This window comes from Apus apus, chromosome 25, assembly GCF_020740795.1.
Source record: "Apus apus isolate bApuApu2 chromosome 25, bApuApu2.pri.cur, whole genome shotgun sequence".
NCBI classification, from domain to species: domain Eukaryota; kingdom Metazoa; phylum Chordata; class Aves; order Apodiformes; family Apodidae; genus Apus; species Apus apus.
In genome coordinates, this window is record NC_067306.1 from 614,939 (window position 1) to 634,439 (window position 19,501).

The 19,501-nt window shown below is 47.9% G+C and overlaps 1 protein-coding gene across 1 annotated transcript; it reads left to right on the forward strand.

Moving 5' to 3' along the window:
• The first annotated feature begins 47 nt into the window (after positions 1-47).
• Positions 48-17,489, forward strand: DNAJC7 (DnaJ heat shock protein family (Hsp40) member C7). The gene is made up of 14 exons (XM_051640226.1): positions 48-179; positions 7,950-8,038; positions 8,517-8,641; positions 8,733-8,846; positions 9,406-9,480; positions 11,022-11,140; positions 11,474-11,627; positions 12,406-12,570; positions 13,568-13,659; positions 14,542-14,615; positions 15,164-15,310; positions 15,547-15,699; positions 16,249-16,311; positions 17,189-17,489. The coding sequence occupies exons 1-14, from the start codon at positions 97-99 to the stop codon at positions 17,224-17,226; spliced, it is 1,491 nt and encodes a 496-aa protein (XP_051496186.1). The 5' UTR covers positions 48-96; the 3' UTR covers positions 17,227-17,489.
• Positions 17,490-19,501: the final 2,012 nt, after the last annotated feature.

The following is a 19,501-nucleotide window of genomic DNA, read 5'->3' on the forward strand; positions in this document are numbered from 1 at the left end:
CCCCGCCCCGCCCCGTTGTCAACGGAAGCCCCTCCCGTTCCGGCGCCGCGCCCGCCCCCGCCGCGCTACCCGTCCCCAGCCCGGCCCGGCGGTAAGATGGCGGCGGCGGCCGAGTGTGATGTGATCATGGCGGGGCCCGAGGGACCCGGCGAGCCCGAGAACGAGGAGGAGACGCGGAGGTGGGGCGGCTGCCGCCGGGCGGGCGGGCGCGGTCCCCGGGCTGGGCTCCGGCGGGCGGGTAGGGCCGGGTCGGGCTGGGTCTGCGGGGAGCGGGAGGGGGCCCGGGCGGCAGGGCCCGGGGGTCGGTGCGGGGCGGCCGCAGGTGCTTGTCCGGCCCCTCCCGCGGCGCGGCGGGCGGGCAGGGCCCGGGCTCCCCGCCGAGCGCGCTCCCCTCCCCGGGGCTCCCGCGGGTCCGGGCCCGGGGCGGCCCGGGGGGCAAAGGCCTTTCTGCGAGCCCAGCCCCATCCCGCCGGGCAGCGCCGGCTGCCCCCGCCGCGCCACACGCGGGCAGGGCCGCTCGCCGCCCGGTGACGCTTTATTTCGGGGTGTCTTGGCACCACGTCCCGTGGGAGCGCTCGTGGCCTCTGTGTGTACCAGGATTAGAACACAAAGCCTGCAGTGGGGTCAGCCTGTCTTCAGGCGACTGGAGTTTGAGTGTCCTAGAAATAGAACTAACGTTCCTTCCGTCTCAGCCGTGGGGCTGGTGCCTGAGGAGAACTTCCTCCATCGCGAGCGCGAGGAGGGAAGAACGGAGCCGTGGTGTGCAAGGGGCAGCCTCAGACTCCGAGATCTGAGTGCTCTGTGCTTCTTCATCCCACCCCGTTCCCTCCCTGGTACCGTTTGAAATCCACACACAGCAGTTTATACCCTGTCCTGCCTGGCTGTGGATAATGGGGAAAATGTCAGTTGCAGGTGAATCCTTGGGCAGAATCCTGCTCTGAAGTGTTATCATCATTAAAGAGCTTCCTCAGGTTCCAGTAAGGGGTTTATTTCTAAGGTGTCCTGGTGCACCTTGCCCAGGGGAGCAGGCAGTGTCATCTGAGGCTGGGGGTGGTGGCAGCCCCAACCTTTCTTTCACGTTTTCTTCTCAAGAGCAGGGAGCTGGTTCCCAGCAGCAGCGTCGCAGTCTCTGCGGGCAGGGGGGTGGGAAGGTCCGGGGTGTCGGGAGCTCCTCTGGCTCTGCAGCAGCTGAGGTGATCTCCTGGGGGCTGGGGAGGAGAGGACTATTCCTGGAGAAGGTGAGGCAGCTGCTCTAGAAAATTATTCAGTGGGTGAAATTTAAAGGGAAACAAAATGGAAAGTCGCCTCTGAGGAATAGTGTTTTCAAAGTAATATTGATGGCCTGAGGTGGTTTGTGCTGCTTGTTTACTGTCAGAAATTGAAGGCTTAAGGAGCCAGCTAGGAAGGAGCTGCCTTCCTGGTGATGTCATTCTAAGGAGTTAAATTAGATGTTGCTGAAGAGGCACCTGGATGTTGTCCATAAATACCTCCAAGTTGCATGGCCTGTAAAGTTGGGAAAGCCCTGTTTGTGGGTAAGTCATTCCCTCCCCCAGGCTAATTAAATGTGGTCTTTGAAATGTAAAAAATGCCCAAATGGAAAAACCACGCTGAGGGCACAACCACCTTCTGAGCCTGACCTCTGACATGACCCTTCCTTCCTCCTTCCCAAGCTCCGTTGCAGAAGTGGTGGGTGCAGGAGCCAAATCATGGATGGATGATCTTCTTGGAAAAGGCTGAGCAGGTGCAGAAATGGAAGCACTGGTGGGCAACGTTGGGCCCTTGCCCTGCTCTGCAGGGAAGGCTCCTCTGGGAGAAGCAGAGGTAGCCTTGTGCTTCTGGGCTTTTCTTTGTGCTGTAAGGCCAGTGCCAGAGTTCTTGAGCTGTCATCATGAAGTGCTTTTGGAGGTTCAGTGTCTCCTTTTTTGTAGTTGTTGGGATATTACTCCTTTATCTTGCTAAAAGAGAAATGTGTGAGTAGGAGATGCTTGTTTCTACTTGCAGTTATTCTTTCTGCTGCTCAGAAGGTGCAGGCCATGCACACTCCTGCCTTTCTGCCAGCCAGGGCAGGTTTTCCTGGGGGCTGTGCATTAATCTCTTCTCTATTTTGGCCCTTCCTGGCTTGAAGATGTTGCTTAACTTTTGTGGCTGAATTGATTTAATGTAAATCAGGGTGATAGTCACTGTATTAGTTGCTCAATTAGGTGTCTAATGTTTGTAAAACATTTTCCACTGTGTAAGGGTTGTGCAGACACTGTGTTCGTGGGCATGCACAGACACCTGAGTCTGAGCTGGTACAGCCTTTGTGGTGTGTCTGTGCCAGCTTCTATAAAAAACAGCAAAAATAACTGAAAACCTTTTCTGAATCATTGCTGTAAGTCAGCATCAAGGCTTTCCATGTTTTGCACTTCTGTTTAGGAAATACAATTTGACAAGACACAGATTCTGTGCTTAAGGACTCACCTTTGTCTAAACAGGTGGTTCTGTTCTCTGCAGCTTAGTAAAAATTGGGAGATTAGCAGAAGTGGAGATCTCTGCTTCAGAAGGTTTGTAACTAATGCACTGAAACAGCTGAAAAACATGCCCAGCAGCTCACTCACAGGTTGTTTAAGGGACAGGAATAGAGTGTGGTCACAGGATAATTATTGTCTGCTGCTGCATAAATTGTGTGGGTCCTTATGGAAAAGTGTTGATGTAATTGCATTAATTTTATCTGCTGAGTAGTGGTGCTGTTAGTGCCAGCTCCTCTGCTGGGGAGCAGCTGATGAGCAGGGCTTGAGTTGCAGGGCAATCAGGGACTGGTTCACCCCCAAGAAGTCACTTTTTTTTTTTCTTTTTTTTTTTTTTTTTAATTAATTTTAAAGATTCCTAACCAATGGGTACATTCTTTTCCCTGGGCCCAGCTGATCGTGAGCTTGGGATCACTGGAGTTCTGCCAGGGAGAATTCCCTTGTCATCTTCCTCGCAGCTCCAGATTCTGTCTGATGTGCATGCTCAAGGCTGGATCTTTCTCCTCATTCTTCAGCACTGGAGGATGTGGAAGCCCCTAAAAAAGAAATATCTCAAATCATTTGGAAAATGTGATTATGAAACAATGTGCACAGAGTGTTGCTGCAGCCTTCAGCTCAGTTGGTGCTTCAGCAGGAAATAACAGTTCACCTGAGTGATGAACGTGGGTGGGATCTGCTGCATGAGCTGAATTGTGGAGAAGTTGAGAAGGTTTCAGTCCTTGACTGACTTTGGGTCACTAATTAGTTGGGCAGATGTTGCCTGGAGGTTGTCAGGTGTTGGTGATAAGCAAGGGTGTTTCACTGCTGTTCTGCACTGGGTGAGTCCTCTAGGTCGGTCTCCTCCTCAGCAGGGAATGTTCTGGGGCATGTGTCAAGGATAGCTGGGGTTTTCCATCATCATATCATGGAATGCCAGGTTGGAAGGGACCTCAGGGGTCATCTGGTCCAACCCTTTAAGGTAGTACTATAGTTTGTATGAGGTGGCTCAGCACCCTGTCAAGCTGAGATTTAAAACCGTCCAATGCTGGGGAATCTACCACTTCCCTTGGGAGACTATTCCAGTGTTTGATTGTTTTGTGTGCCTGCTGGATTAAATGTCAGTCCTGTGGCTGTTGTCAGAGACTTGAGGCAGACCTTTGCTTTCATGTTTTCAATTGCAGAGTCTTTCGACTATCCATGCACGGATTTGCTCGTACAGACTCCAGCTTTCCCTGGGTTTTGGGGCGTGACGTGAGTAAATGTCGTTTCCCCATCGCGACCGGCAGCAAACCCCGGTGCGTTCAGCGGGGGGTGCTGATGTGCTGCTCTGCTCCCTGCTGGGCCGGGGCTCTGCTGCCCTGGGCTGCCTGGCTGCAGGAGCTGATCACAGGCTGTTAGATTTGATTTTCGGTTTTGTTTCTGGGGACCTGCTTTTGCACCTGCAGCCTTCCTCCGTGCAGCAGAGACAGAAAACACAAGCGCTGCTGATGGGAGACAGACAGACAGATATTCCCTTCACTATAAGTCCTTGGTCAGAGTGTAAAACCTGACCTGGAGGAAGGGTCTCCAGAGCATACAGTGAATGTATCCTGTGTAGCTCTGGCCCATGTGGTGTCTGGCTCTTCTCCTGGCTCCTGTAAGATGGGAGGGGAGAGTATAGCATGTCCAGTGGCAAATATGACAGCTAATTTTAAGCTCCAGACATCTGCCTGCTGCAAACTGTATTGAGATCACCAAACTTATTTTATCCAAGCAGCTGAGTAACATCTGACAGCTGAGAATCTGGACTGGATTTCCACCCCAAAAAAAATGCTGAATAAAGGCACCATATCCTATTAAAGTAAAAGCCTCTGCAGTCATTGTTTAGTAAAGGCAGATGTGTTCCTTTTGTCAGAGTATCCCAGAAAAGACTGCTTGGCCAGGACAGGATTTTAGAGTCTTCCTTAAATCCTACTTTTTTCTTTTTTTTTTTTTTTTTTGACACTGTTTCATAATGGAGGCAGGAAATTAAGTGGGAGTGAGGACTGAGAGCAAATCTACCACCTGCTTAAATGCTGAATTTCTGTGACTGGGGTTTGAGTGCCTGTACCTGTGTGCGTGCGGTCTGTGCCAGCACCCCTGGACCTACCAGATGCTGTTGGTGTAGGTCCCACAAGTTTCTGACAACTTAGAAAATGAGGTGCATGGTGAGGCAGGTCTGCAAATGTCTCCTTAGGAGCTGGAGTGGGAGGGGTGGAAGCCACGATCGGCGCTCGAGCGGGGGCAGCGTGTGGAAGCTCTTGAGGAGGAGGCAGAAGTTGTTAGGCAAATGTGGGATTGTGTCAGTGTGTGCAGGGTGGCTGCTTCTCATAGCTCTGTTCTGGGAGTAAGGAAGGGCTGAGCTCTCAGCAGGGCACAGGGAATAGAGGGAGCCTTGTCCTGGTTCCTTCTCCCACCAGGCAGGCAGCGAGTGCTGCGCCCTCTGAGCCCAGGAGCCCGAGGGAGCATCAGGACATGTTGCTGCTGCTTGTTTTGGTGGCAGGTCCTCTAGGGTAACAGGGGCCAGAGCTTGAAGAATTAGAGGTCCTGACAAATGTCATAACAGAGAAAATAAATTTACTAGCTCACAGGGAGAAAGTTACTCCAAACTCTCCCCTCCTTTTGAGCCTGTGGTGCACACAAGCAATGAAAGACGAGCTTCTTCCTGAGGTCCTTGGTGCAACTCTTCCCTGTCTTCTGTGTCCAGCATGGAGAGGCTCTGAGAAGACACCAGCCTCCCCTCACAAAGGATTCCATTCAGCATGGATTGTATTTTTAGCAAAGCACGATTCTTCTTCAGTTTCAAAAGTAGCAAGTGGGGAATGTAGCCTACATCAGTGTGAGATGCAGAATGATCTCATTCAGGCTGCAGCATCTGTTGGGATTGAAACAATTACCAGTGATATCAGGAGATCTGCATTTTTTCTTGTTATAGCCAGAGACCATAGTAAACAAGAACTGTTTTCTCTGTGTGCTTTCTATGTCAGTGGAGCACAAATGGGGAGAGATGCTCTGTCCTTGTCTAGGCTCTCAGACCACAAGCCTTGTGTTTCCAGCAACTGGCTCTGCCTTCGTGCTTTGGAGGCTATTTGCTTTTTCTTTCATGATCTTTTCTCATTGTTAAGTTCTAAGCCATGTGAGCAATAGGAATACCTGAGTACTTCCCTTCTGCTAGTGTATTCTGAGCTGCTGTGACTTGCTGATAGATCAACCTGTGTTAAAGTAAATGCTAAAAAAGCAACTAGACCAATAAAAAAGAGTAGCAAACAGTAATTAGTGAGTTTGTGTGTATTTTCAGAATACAGGTGCTTTGTGACAGTTGGTTTTGCCATATATCCCCCTTTTCCCACCCTCCCCAGCAGTTTGTTGGCAGATGGGATGTTCTGGCTCCCAGCCCTATAGCTGTATCTATTAGATGATGCTTCCTCATAAGATGACAGGTAAAATTGCTAAAAGTCTTGTGAATCAGGGACTGGTGTGCTGAGCAGGTTATGGTGGTGGCTCCGAGGAGTTCTGCCAATAATACCGTTCACCCTTTTCTTTAGACTATGAAACAGACAGCTTCTGAGGAAGGAAATTAATTAGGATCTGTGATTGTCTTTGCCATTTATGATTAAGAGTTCACCATTTTCTAGGATGGGAGCAGGTACAGCTGGAGGAGCTGAACCTGGAGCCATGACCAGGCCCTCCCGAGGCAGGGGATGTGCTCTAACCCATGGCTGGGCCGCCCTGTTCCTAATTCACCTCATTTCCAGTCATTGCAGGGTGTGCTTGGGAGCTGTTTCCCTCTCCCGTAGCAGTCGCAGCAGGGTCCAGCGGGTGCTGTGGGACCGACAGCAAAAGTGGAAACTGAAAGTGAGGAGCCCGAGCCTGCGGGCCTGGCCTGGCAGTGCCCTGTGTCCTTTGTTTCGCCAGCTGGCAAAGCTGTGAGGGGTCAGTGAAAACAACGCTCTGCATGAGGCGGTTGTGTGGGGATGGCCAATGGCAGGCCCCAGCGAGGTTAAAAACATGTGAACTCGTTTCAACACAATTGCCTTTGTTGTTTCTCTGGTAGGCTCGCTGGACATTGCTCCCATTCACTGGTGGGTCCCTCCCTTGGCTCCTGCCTTTGCCCACAGGTGCCCTGGGAGCCCCTTGGCCAGGACTCTGGGGCTGCAGCTCCATCTGTCCTGGCTGGCAGCTTCAGTAGATAATGTGTGTCTCATGTAAGGATCTGATCTCTGGGTACTTCCAAAATAAAAATGCTCAGTGGTGGGTGATTCTCTGCAAGTCTGCTGTGTGCCCTCAGGTCTTAGATTTGGTGGCTCAGTGAAACACAGGATGTGTCAGCAGGCCAGGCTGCTCCAGCAGGGGAGTCCTGGTTGTCGGAGACTCACGGGGGCTCGTAGATATGCTGGCCATGTCCCTGGTGGGACGTGAAGGATGGAGTCTGAGCCAGTCTTTGTTCTGATGGATAGAATTTGTCTTTGTCTGAGGCCAGAGTCCTGGTTGTGCAAGTCCCTTGGAGAGTGGATAAGCAGTGTCTGTTGCTCTGGCTACAGCAGTGAGGTCCCAGAGGCACAATGCAAGGCTTGACTGCTGTATCCTAGAGTGGGGTGATGCTTCTTTTGAGTGGCCTCATAGTTTTTACATGTTAAACAGTCTGGGAGGGAAAGCAAATTAATTGAATCACCAAATTTAATTCAGTGAAGCAGAGATCCAACTTCAACACCATAGTACAGATTCCGTCTCAGACTGCTTATCTAAGATGGTGAAGATGAGAGAAGAGCAAGAAGGGTTTAATTTCCTTCAGAGGAAACTTTGCTTTCAAGAGTTTAAGAGATGCTGCTTTAAACCATATGTTGTGTGTTTTTAAATGTCCTAAGCTTTCTCTGCAAATGCTTGCTCTTGAGTGTGAGGACTATTTCTGGACCTGTTGCCAAGGCAGTGCCAAGCTTCTGCTTGAGGCTTACACCCTTATTTCTTCTCGATTTAGCTGTCTTTTGAATGTAGAAATTGTTCTTGGCCCTGTTTCTTAAGTATGTGGGACTAGTTCTGAAAGACAAGCAGCTCTCTGTCCCTTGACTTGGGTGACTGCTGGTCATGCAGCACCTCCAGGAGTGGGCTGGTCTGAGGAACCAGGTGCAACTGCCTGAGTTTTGCTGGACTCCATCATCCTCTGCAACTGAAGGCAGGGTGCTCAAAAGTGGCTTTAGGTGTTGCATTCCAGGTCGTATCCCTGAGCATCCTTTTCATGGCCCTGCCAAGGTGATGGAGTACCTGGGAGCCAGAAGCACAGGAAGTATGCTGCTTTCCCACAGATACTGTGTGCAGAGGACACCTCTCAGCAAGCAGCTGCAGGCACTGAAGAGTAATACTGGGATTGCTTGGAGATCAAATGCTCAGTCATGGTCGGAATCTGTTCTGTTGCTCAATTCCTCTTAAAATGTGGTGTCTTCCTTTCAGGGAAGCGGAGTCGTTCAAGGAACAAGGCAACGCATACTATGCCAAGAAAGATTACAATGAAGCCTACAACTACTACACAAAAGCCATAGGTGAGCACAGTTGGTAATGATATAATATGTGCTGAATACCATGTCTAAAAATCAGAGCTGGTTATTGATGTAAAATACACCAGCAGGGGTTCTACCAGTACATGCTGGATGAAACCTTTTTGTCTGCTTCAGTTTCCTGGTGAAATTTCCCCAGCCTGAGGAGGCAGGTCAGCCAAGATATTCTTACCATGAAACCAGTCCAACGTTCCCTCCAGTGCAGGGCCAGCAGTGCTGCCAGCAGTGCTGCCACCACAAACTTCTGTTCTGTATGAGTTTATCCCTGTGTGGGGGGCAATAGTTTTATCACTTGCTGTTCAAAAGAGCCGCTTTACCATCATGCGCCATCCTAAACCTCTCAGGTGATGTTATGAATTGGGAAGGAATGTGAGTTTTTCATCCAACCATGGCTTTTTAATCTGTTCTACAAGTTGTCTAGCTGCTTGCATTGCACTAACAGTGAGTGCTCTAACATCTCCAGATACCTGTCCTAATAATGCCAGTTATTATGGTAACAGAGCTGCCACGCTCATGATGCTGGGGAGATTCCGAGAGGCACTGGGAGATGCTCAGCAGTCTGTCAGATTGGATGATAGCTTTGTAAGGGTATGTGCAGAACTTTATCCTTGTTCATGTCTTAGTACCTTGGTCTCCCCCTCTTGCAGTTCTTGCAGCTCCCTTTTTGCTCTCTTCTCAGGGCCATCTACGGGAAGGGAAGTGCCATCTTTCCCTAGGGAATGCCATGGCTGCCAGCCGCTGCTTTCAACGAGTTTTAGAACTGGACCATAAGAACACCCAGGCACACCAAGAGGTAAGAGGTTCTTAAAATGTACTGTTCCCAGTAGATGGGACTGTCAGAGGGAATGGATGGAGCTGGTAAGCCTTTGGCTTTGAATTTGCAGGGTGGAATCACAGTCACCGTTAGCAGTGAAACGGGAAAAAAACAAGATGCTGTCAAAGCCTCTGTGCCTGTTTTTCAGGAAACCACCAGGTTGCAGAGGTACTTTGGTGAGATTGTCTCCTCTTAGCAGAAGAGCATGCAGGCTAAGCTGGTCTTGCACCCAGCACTCCAGAGGAGAAATAGTGAACAGTGGTGAGGGAGCACAGAGCTGGGTGATGCAACATGTAGGAGGCTGCTGCCACTTTGGTACCTTCTTCACAGGGGCACATTTTCCCGGATTACCTGTTAGGTCACTTGATTTCAAACTGATTTTAAATCTGACAAAACTGTTGATGTAATCTGTGTTATTGTTCCATGTTCTGCAACAGTTTTTGCTCTGACACATTAGCGCTTGGCTGCTTAAGCACTGCTCAATGGTGTCTCAGAGCAGGGACTGCCCTGCAGCTCCTGCTGTCTTCTTCTCTTCCAGCTGAAGAATGCCAGTACTGTACTTGAGTATGAAAAAATAGCTGAAGTGGATTTTGAGAAACGGGATTTCAGGAAGGTACGATTAACCTGATTGTCTCCTGTAGCATTATGAACTGACATATTTTACCTGGCCACTTCAGCCAGTCATGTCCAATTTCCTTGCCTAACATGAGCTGGGTCCTGCTGGGAAGTGCTGTACAACAAACTGCTGCTATGGAAGCAGGGCTGTGGTCTGAGCTGTGATAGCTCTGAATAGGTCAGAGCTCCTGCTCTATTAGCACAGAACGAATGAAAAGTGAGGAGGGTGACTGGCTTGAGCTGAGTATCTTCTGTTACTCTTTGCTTTGCAGGGTGAGTGGAGCCATGAATGAGCTGTTTGACACAGATGTTGTCAGCAGCAGCATTCGATCACCCTTTGCTCCTAAGATGCATATCCAGGATTCTTCTTTCCCAACTTTTTATTTTAAAAAAATTAAAAAAGCAGTCTGTCTGCCAGCACTATAGTGAGGGTCATTGAAGGAGGAATGGAGGAATGCAGATCTGTGTGGGGCTTTCTCCTTTACTGCTTCCAAATCTCTCATCCCAAGGGCTGGTACTGACCTGATAAAGCAAGAAATGAGAGCATGAAATCTGAAAGACACCAAGCGCTTCTCATGCAATTGTCTCTGGTGGGTGCATATAAAGCCCAAGTTTGGCCCAGAAAGGAGATTGTCCAGTGCATTAAGCTTGTTGTTCAGATCACTGAGTCATAAGCCAAGCTCAAGATTTTGGAAGGGTAAATCCTAGCTTTGCATCACCTGGTTATGAGGAGCAGCTGGGGTGTATGGTCAGTCTGGATGTCCTGTGTAGGAACTGCCCTGCCTATAGTGCATGTCCTGGGCTTTTGCATCTGTCCTTTCACTTCTCCTGCCTTGCTTCACTGGGGAAGCTTGCATGAAATGTCATCTTTGTTTCTGGAGAGCTGTTCTTGCTCCTTCTTCACCCAGAAGCTGTTGGCTTCTCGGTCTGGAGCACAGTGCTTCCCACAGCCCTGGGCAGCCCTGATGTCACAGCCGGGGTGGCAGATGAACCTGGGTGGAACAATGAGCCTCTTCTCCTGCAGATGTCCCCACCAGAGAGGCAGAGATGGAAAAGACCTATTAGATCACCCTGCCCATTGCAGTCAGACCAGAGTAAGATCAGTCCCTGCACTGTACTTTTTTGTGTTTTGCCCAGGCCAAACTGTCTCAGTCTATTGAATATCTTGGTCCTTCCCACATGTCTCTATAATGCAGGGAACAGGGGCAGAATTGTCTTCCTTGGCTTTTTCTTCAGGGCCCACAGTTTCAGAAGAGCTAAAAGGGTGGACCTTCCACAGGTGCCCCTTGAGTCTTCTGTGTAGTTACTGTGTCACAGTAACACAGCAGGTGCCACAGACCTTGCACACAAAGAACTTCAAAAGACAAAACAAAAAAACCTTTTCTCATTAAATGTGTTTCCAGCAGCAGAAGGAACCAGTGCTGCATGCTTGTCTTCCAGCTCAAAGAGAGAGATGAAATCTCAAGTGTGGTGATGGTGCAGCCTTTCAAACGAGGCCTTTGGCCATTTGCTTGCTCAGGTTTGTGTTTTCTCCCCCAGGTGGTGTTCTGCATGGATCGTGCTCTGGAGTTCGCTCCTGCCTGTCACCGCTTCAAGATCCTCAAGGCCGAGTGCCTGGCGCTGCTGGGCCGCTACCCCGAGGCACAGTCTGTAGCAAGGTCAGTGTCTGCAGGTCTGGACTCTGGGTGGCAGCTGCTGGTGCATCCTGGCTGCTGCCAGGAAGGGAACCTGAAAAAGAATTGGTCCTTAATGCGAGCTGTGGTGAGGAAGAGTGCATTAATTTATCCCCTTTAAAGTTAATCTTGCTGGGAAACTGCGTTTAGACTTGGTTAACAACCAACAGTCTTGCCTGAGCAAGTTCCTGTGCTTTTGGCACATCTGTACCATGGACATAACATAACGAAATATCCCAGTGAAAGAAGAGTGTTCTTGGAGGTCAGAAGGCAACTGGAAGAGGGAAACGTTTCATTTTTTGGACACATCTGTTGCAGTGACATCCTGCGAATGGACTCGACCAACGCGGACGCGCTGTACGTGCGGGGGCTCTGCCTGTACTACGAGGACTGCATCGAGAAGGCCGTGCAGTTCTTTGTGCAGGCACTCAGAATGGCTCCTGATCATGAGAAGGCATGTCTTGCCTGCCGTGTAAGTTGGGGATTCTGGGGATGGGACTGCCAAATTACCAGGGCTTTGTTGGTTTTTTTAACCAAGCACCTAACTTGGTTCTGCTGGATCAGTCCCTTCTGCCTCCCTCAACGTTATCATTCCCCACATCTGCAGCAGCAAGCAGTGTGTCCAGCCCTTTCCAAAGACAGCCAGCTGCTGCTTTAGGTAAAACTGAGTTGCTAGAAGCTCAGACAACTGAGCTACTTGGAAGACTGCCTGCCTTTCTTCTTTGTTCCTTGATCAGATATAGGAGCAATAAAAATAGGTCTGTCAGTTCTAAAAGAACTTCTGACTTTCAGATTCAATATTAGTGCCTACAGGTTGACTTGCATTTAAACACTTTTCCTTTCACGTTACTCCTTCCTTGTTGTAGTTCTTTGACTGACTTTTAAAGTCTGTTTACTTGTATAAGCTCTCAAAAAATGAGGCTCCATTCCTTTTTTTTTTTTTTTTTTGGCCCTGAAGCCGTAAGTTTATTTCACTGTCGTGTTCTCATCCTGAATATCAGGCAACCTTTGTTCCTGTGGAGAGTGCCTGTAGCTGGTGCTAGCTGTTCCCCAGCACTTCTCCTGGGGGAAAGGCAAAGTGCTGACAGCTTGTTTCAGCTGCTGCAGCAAGGCTGTGCGTTTTGTATCCTGCAATAGCATCTGAAGCCAGACTGTAGTGGTTATGTTTGAGGACTCATCCAGTGAAATAAGGTGCTTGGTACCCCTGAACCACTTACCTCGTGTCCTTATCCAGGCATATTTTCTTTCAGAATGCCAAAGCACTTAAAGCAAAGAAAGAAGATGGGAATAAAGCATTCAAAGAAGGAAACTACAAACTAGCATATGAATTATACACAGAGGCACTAGGAATAGATCCAAATAATATAAAAACAAATGCCAAACTGTACTGTAACCGGGGGACAGTTAATTCAAAGGTAAGACATGGTCACCTGGCAGGTTGTCCTGCATCGTGTTCCTCACCACGTGGTTTATAAAGTGCAAATCAGTTGTTCTGGAGAGCACAGGCTCCCCTGGCTGCTGGGGCAGCTGGATCTTTCTGGTGCTGCAGGCAACGTTTCGAGTTTTTGTACTTGCACAATGATTGGATCTGTTCCAAACTGCCAACAAAGTTGACTCCCGAAGAAACAAAACTCAAATACTTGGGCTGCAAAGAGTGGGAGGGAGAGGAGGAACGTAGTTTAGCCTGATCTTAGTCAGCATAAAGGCATTAATTGTTTCCTTCCCAGTAATGAGGAGATTTCTTTTCTTACTCTTCTTGTAGACCACCTGTCTTGCTTTGGGTTTTGATCTAAAAACACGTTACCTAATTTTAAAGCCCTGGACCCTGTTTCCAGATTTGCTCTTGCATTTTAGTCATGTGCTCTCCAGAGAGTCAGTCAGTCATGTGCTGGTGCTTCCAATGTCCACCCTGCATTTCCTCCAGGCATGTTCCCTCTCAGCTGTCTCTGTGTGTTGATGCCCCTTTATCAGCAGAGGCTTTTCAACACCCTAGCTCAGTCAAGAGACAGAGGCTGTTCTCAAAACTTGGAAAAGGGCAGGAGCTGGAGGCCACAGTAGTGGATACTTCACGTGGCTGTTTGTGTCTGAAAACAAACAATGTTTGTTTTTAAAAAAAAAAAAATCATATATCTTTTAACTTTCTGTCTGGGAATTAGTTTAAACACAGAATAACTTTGTTATTCTGTTAGCACCACAGAGTTCTCTTGCTTCACTAGCCAAGCTTCTAACTTTTCCCTAGGGAGCCAAAGCTCCGATTTTGGGGGACTGGGAAAAATTTCCTAGATGCAGACACAGAAAACAAGAGAGATTTTCCAGGATTCTTTACACTTTTAATTTGCCTCAAGTCATTATGCTACTTAGCAGAATTTGTTCTCTGCTTGGGCTTCACTGACCTTCTGTCTGACTTTGTAGCTTAGGAAACTTGAAGAAGCAATAGATGACTGCACGAACGCAGTGAAGCTGGATGACACGTATATCAAAGCATACTTGAGGAGGGCACAATGGTAAGTGAACCTTTCTGATGGACATGCTGAGCGGGTTTGTGGGTAGGATCTTCCTACAGCCCTGAGTGACAAGAGTAACAAATCTGAAGCTTGACTGAGTAAAAGGTTCTGTCTTTAGGGGCCATGAATTTATTACTCTTCCTCATATGATGAGGAGACACGGGAAGCTCTGTGTAGCCTGTTCTGCCTGCATGAATCTGGGACTGCCTGTTGTTGTCTCCTTTGTGACTTGGCACCAACCAGGGAAGTAGCCAAAGCTCTGTTCTGACTGGATTTATTTGCTGCTTTCCTCAATCCTGGTTATCGCCCAGTTTTTGGCAAGGCTGCCTGGGTTAGAGATGTACCAAACCCATCACTGCAGCCTTCCTGTTGTGCATTCATTTGAATTTACAACCTTCTCAAGCTCCATCCCAGTAACTGCTAAATCACAGTAAGCAGTTAACTTGTGTGAGGTTGAAGTGCCAACAGATGGGCACCTGTCCCTCTGAGGGGCCAGGATTGTCCCTTGTAACCAGTGTTGCTTGTGTCCAGCTGTACCAGCTTCTTCTCTGCGCCAGCTTCCTTGAAATCTCGTTGGCTGCTGTAAGTTCCTGGGACTGGATAAAGTAATTATCAGATCGTTAAAAGCAGAACTTGTGCTGCCAAGTGAGATTGCAGTCTCCACTTGGAGCCCAAAGCACAGGTTCCTGTGCCAGGGTTTCCCCCAGGCAGCAGCTGTTGGGGCCTCAGGCAGTCCAGCAGTGACCCTTGGTGCATTCCTCTGGTGACGGCTCTTCCTGCAGTCCAGGGCACATCTCCTTAGTTCATATCCACCCAGAGAGCTTGTACCTGAATCCTCTTTTGATACTTCTTGTGAAGTACACCCTGTGTTTTCTTTCACAGTTACATGGACACAGAACAATATGAAGATGCTGTAAGAGACTATGAAAAGGTTTATCAGACAGAAAAAACGAAAGGTGAGCATATTGGCATTCCTTCTGTGTGCATAAGTTTCCCTTAACTGACAATTTTGTTGTTGTTGCTTTTTCCCCCCATAATATTATCTGATTTTCAGCCTTTTACCCCAGCAGGACAATGCTGAAAAGTTCTCAGCAGCACTCTGAGTGCCTGCATTAGGATCTGGTTTCTCTCCCAGCACTGAATGCTGAGAAGATAATTCAGCTTGTAGCTGAAGCAGTGCACTAGATTGGGAATATCTGGTTATGGATCTCTTTCTGTACTGTCATCTTGGTTTTTCAGTAGCTTGCATTGAAAGTGACAGAGGAACCTTAGTCCTTGTGGTTCAGTGTCAAATACTGGTTTAAGAGCCCTGAGATGTTTGCACACATCTGAAAATAGCCTTAAGGGGATAGTGGGGCTGTATTTAACCCAAGGGGACTGGTTACTTGTGTCACTTGAGTTCTTCAACCTTTCATCTCAACACGTTCGTCCTCGGCCTCCTTGGAAGCAGGAGGTTGTGCCTGACACTAACGCTGCTTCCTTTTGGCTTTGCACTTTGTTCTAGAACACAAGCAACTCCTAAAGAATGCACAGGTGGAACTGAAAAAGAGCAAGCGGAAAGACTACTATAAAATCCTCGGGGTTGACAAAAATGCCTCTGAAGATGAGATCAAGAAGGCTTACAGGAAAAGAGCACTAATGCATCATCCAGGTACACACACACAGTCCACTCTAGGAGCATGTGCTGTTGCTTTGATGCCCCTGCTCCATGCACGTGGCCTGTGCAACTGTCACTCGGAGGCAGGACTAAATATGAGGGGGAATTTCTGGACAAACAGCAGTTCTGACCCCACAGATCCCATGCTGTGACAGAGCTGGGAATGTGTAGGGTTTTCCATTTACTGTGGAAACCAAGAGCTTCTTTCCTGCTTGTTTTTGTATCCCTAGACCGACACAGTGGGGCAAGTGCGGAAGTACAGAAGGAAGAGGAGAAGAAGTTTAAGGAGGTGGGTGAAGCCTTTACCATCCTGTCAGATCCCAAGAAGAAGGCGCGCTATGACAGTGGGCAGGACCTGGAAGAGGACGGATTGAACATGGGAGGTCAGTGTTCATTACAGTATTCTGCCCTGGCAGTCTTTAGTAAAATGAGAGCATTCAGAGTCTGCCTGCGCCTCGAGAGCAAACCTCCTATTTGTAACAGTTCTAGAAGTTGACTTGGTTGGGTCTCTGAAAGCACTAGAGTAACAGTTCTGCACTGGGTGTTTCCAGCTGGGAACAGTTATGTGGTGGATGTTGTCCTTGATTGAGCCTGTAGGTAGTAGCTGCCATAAGGCAGAAGTCTTTCATGTGAAGTGTAAAATAGTAGAATAGAAAGATTGTGGGTCCCTAAATGCTGCTTTTCCAGAATTCCTAGGTTGCCCCTGTAACAAAAATGATTTGACAACTGTTGCTCTTACCTGCTTTCTGCCTGCCAGTGGCCCTGTCCTCTGCTGCTGTGTAGCAGTGTCCAGGCATGACACACTCTTTGTTGATAGCTTTTTGTCTGCTTGTAAAACACTGTGGGCCCTCAATGAAGTGGCAATTTCTAAACTGTGACAAATGTAACTGGCTGTTTCACATCAGCTCATGACTTTCTTTTCTCCCCTGTAGACTTTGATGCAAACAACATCTTCAAGGCCTTCTTTGGTGGGCCAGGTAGCTTCAGTTTTGAAGGTAGGTGTAAGTGTTTTCCAGTCAGCTTTAGAAATGTAAGTACACAGGTCACTGGACAGGACAGCTGAACTTCCCAGGGTGTCTGTGCTGCTCAGTGTGAGCATTTGGCTTTTCCACATAGAAGTATCTGGGAGCTCTTGGAAGGTTTTGCCTGTGCAGCATCCCAGCTGATGGCCAGTTCTGGTTCTTTTGTGTCCAAAAGCAACAAAATCCAGAGGTTCACATTTCAGGAAGAGTGTGCAGGCTTTGCCATCAGAGTGGTGCTTTGGTGCTTAGAAACAGTTGGCCATGACTTGGGTATAGCTGCTGGTGCTAAAGCAACAAGAGGTGATTCCGGGTGAGAAGTCCTGTGTGTGTCACAGCTCTCTCAGACTGGATCCTCACTCCTCTCTGCCTGCAGACATTGGGAGGTGACTGGAGGCAATGAGGACGCTGTTGTTGAGTGTCCCTTCAGACCTCAGGTGTGGGCAGGCTTTCATAGAATAATTCAGGTTGGAAAAGACCTTTAAGATCATCAAGTCCAACCTTTAACCCTATTCTACCATGTTCACCCCTAAACCATATCCCCAAGCACCACCTCTGGCTCAGCTCAGGACGGATGTGTGTGTTCCTGGAGGTCTTTGTTTCAGTAAACTTTGAGCAGCCATGCATGTTTCCTGGACTGTTCACCTTCCTCCCTGTAAATCTGCTCCTCTACCCATTGTATCCCTAGTTCACTTGTGGGCTTGTTGGAAACCAGCTGCAGAGCAGAGATCTCTGCTGCCTGCTCAGATGGGTTGAGTTGGGCACTGTCTCAGCACCAAGCTGCTGCAGGATCGTGGTAACCACGTTGTCTTTGAGTTTTGAATGTGCTAATATCTTTCATTTTCTTTTTCAGCTTCTGGGCCGGGAAATTTCTTTTTCCAGTTTGGCTAAAACCCCCACAAAACCCTCACAAACCTGATCTGCTAATTTTAACCTTGAATATGGACATACTTAGACTCCTTCCTTCATCCTGTCTCATTGTACTTAGAGCAGTTTCATTTTCTCGGTTGGAGACCTCTGTTTTGTGTGCTTTTGTGTGTGAAGAGGAAACCAGCTCGGGGAGGGGAAGGCTTATGGATTTTGTTTTACTGTTAACTTTATTAAAAAAAAACCCACAAAAAAAAAAAATAAAGCTTTGAATCTTTTGGTCCCTCCATGCTGGCCCATACTTTCAGACTGTTCCTGCTCCTCAGCCGAGAGGATTTCCCTGAAGTCCTCCTGGAATCTTGACTTGTATGAGGGTGAAGTTACCTCCTGTTTTATTCTGGTTGGCTCTGAAGTGCAGGATGGCAGCATGGTTGGGGTTTGTAGTAACTTTTAAGTTATTATCATCTTCTGAAAATATTGCCAAGATTCAGTCAAGTTTCATACAATCACATTTTGCTTGCCAGCTGTCTTGTCTTTTCTTTCTTTCTTTTTTTTTTTTTTTTCCACAGTTCTGCCAGAACAGTAACTTGGGCATTAACTGAAATAATGTGTGAGCTTAACCATTTTATGCCAGAGAAATGCTTTGTTGCTTTTAAAAGAGCAGCTTCTGTGAGAATTCCCTGTGATGCAGCTAGAATCAAGGGATTTGTGTTTCCATGCAAGATTTGTCCTGTTTAAGGGAATATTGAATTTGCTCTGGGCTGAATTTCTTCACCATATGTTTGGGTTTTTTTTTTTTTATTAATCCACTTGAACAATTAATATTTCTGCTAAAACTTGATTTTGTTGAGCTTGATGTTTGATTTAGTGTTACTGATCCATAATGTGGATGAGGTCTTTCTAGCTCTGAAGAAATGCAAAGTAATATTCAGGTTAATAATTGAAAACAGTGGCTGTGTGTGTGCAGCAGTGTGCTCTCATGATGTTTACAGGAACTGTACAAAAATGTTAAACTCGTCAAGTAGTTTTCAACTAGAAGTAATTTACTAGTCCAAAGAAGCAAGAAAATGCAAAGTTAAACTCTGAGCTGTCAGTCTATCACTTGCTTCTCTCCCTGGGAGTCAGGCCAGGTGCTCCGGGGCAGCTGGCACTGGCAGTGGGTTAGGCTGGGTGGTGCTGCCAGGTAACATGGGTTCTGTTGTGTGTGTCACCAGAAGTGTAGTGGTACAGCAAGGTCTTGGCTGCTTCCAGAATTCTTCCCTATTTTCTAGAGAGTGAAGAACCTTTTTGCTGAGATGCTTTGCTCCAGGGATGTGCTGCCTGCAGAGCAGGTCTGGGCACAGCGCCCGGCGTTGGCCCCATGTTGGGCAGCCTTGCTGGGAGTGGGGCTGGCAGAAGGTTTGTTGGCAGAAAGAAGGTGTGTTGGCCCTTGGCAGCACCAGCCAGAAGGGCAGAGTCTCAGCAGTGTTGCTGGAGCTGGAGTGTTGTGTCCTGGCCTGCAGTCACGTGGTGACCTTTGGAGGGCTGGATTCTGCTTGGCTGGGAAAACGGGTGTTTGCATAAACACATGCAAGACTTTCCTAGAGAAACCTGAGACTAACTTTTATATAGTATCTGATTTATCTTCTTACTGCAGGAACAAAAATTGCAGTGAATTAATTGCACAAAACGATTACTTTGAACACTAACACCTTTGTCTTCCTTCCTTGTGAGGGCTGTACTTGTCCTGTCCAGTGGGACAGCGTTCCTAGGCTGCAGGTTAACTTCATTTCCAACATCTGCAATAGTGTCATGGTGCTGCCACCAAGCACCACAGTCCTGTGGTTGTGTTTTGTCAGAATTGTTGACAATCTGCTTTCATAGAGGGAAGATTTAAGGGCTTAAATTCTAGTACTGCAGAATAAAGGAAGTATTTTATAACTCGCTCAAAAGTCAGCTTGTCAAATGAGCCCATGTTAATCGGTATTTCCAAAACCAGACTCTACAATATTTATTGTAACTTCCTTCGCACCAGTGTAATGTGATGGACTTACCCGGATTGCACTGAGAGCAAATAAGGTCCTGGCATCTTTCAGACTCTGAAATGGTAAATACCTGGGGAACTGAAACACTGGTCTATGCATCTTGATACTCCTCCAGTTCTCATGGCACTTGTACATCAGAGTTTACGGGACTGTTTTAGTGTGGCATTCTGGATTCATTCTGTCTTGTCCTGTGTGTATTGATATGATTGTACAGGTCGGACTTTTCTGAGTCTTTCACCACCGTGCAGGGACATGTCCTGCATTCATCAGTGGTG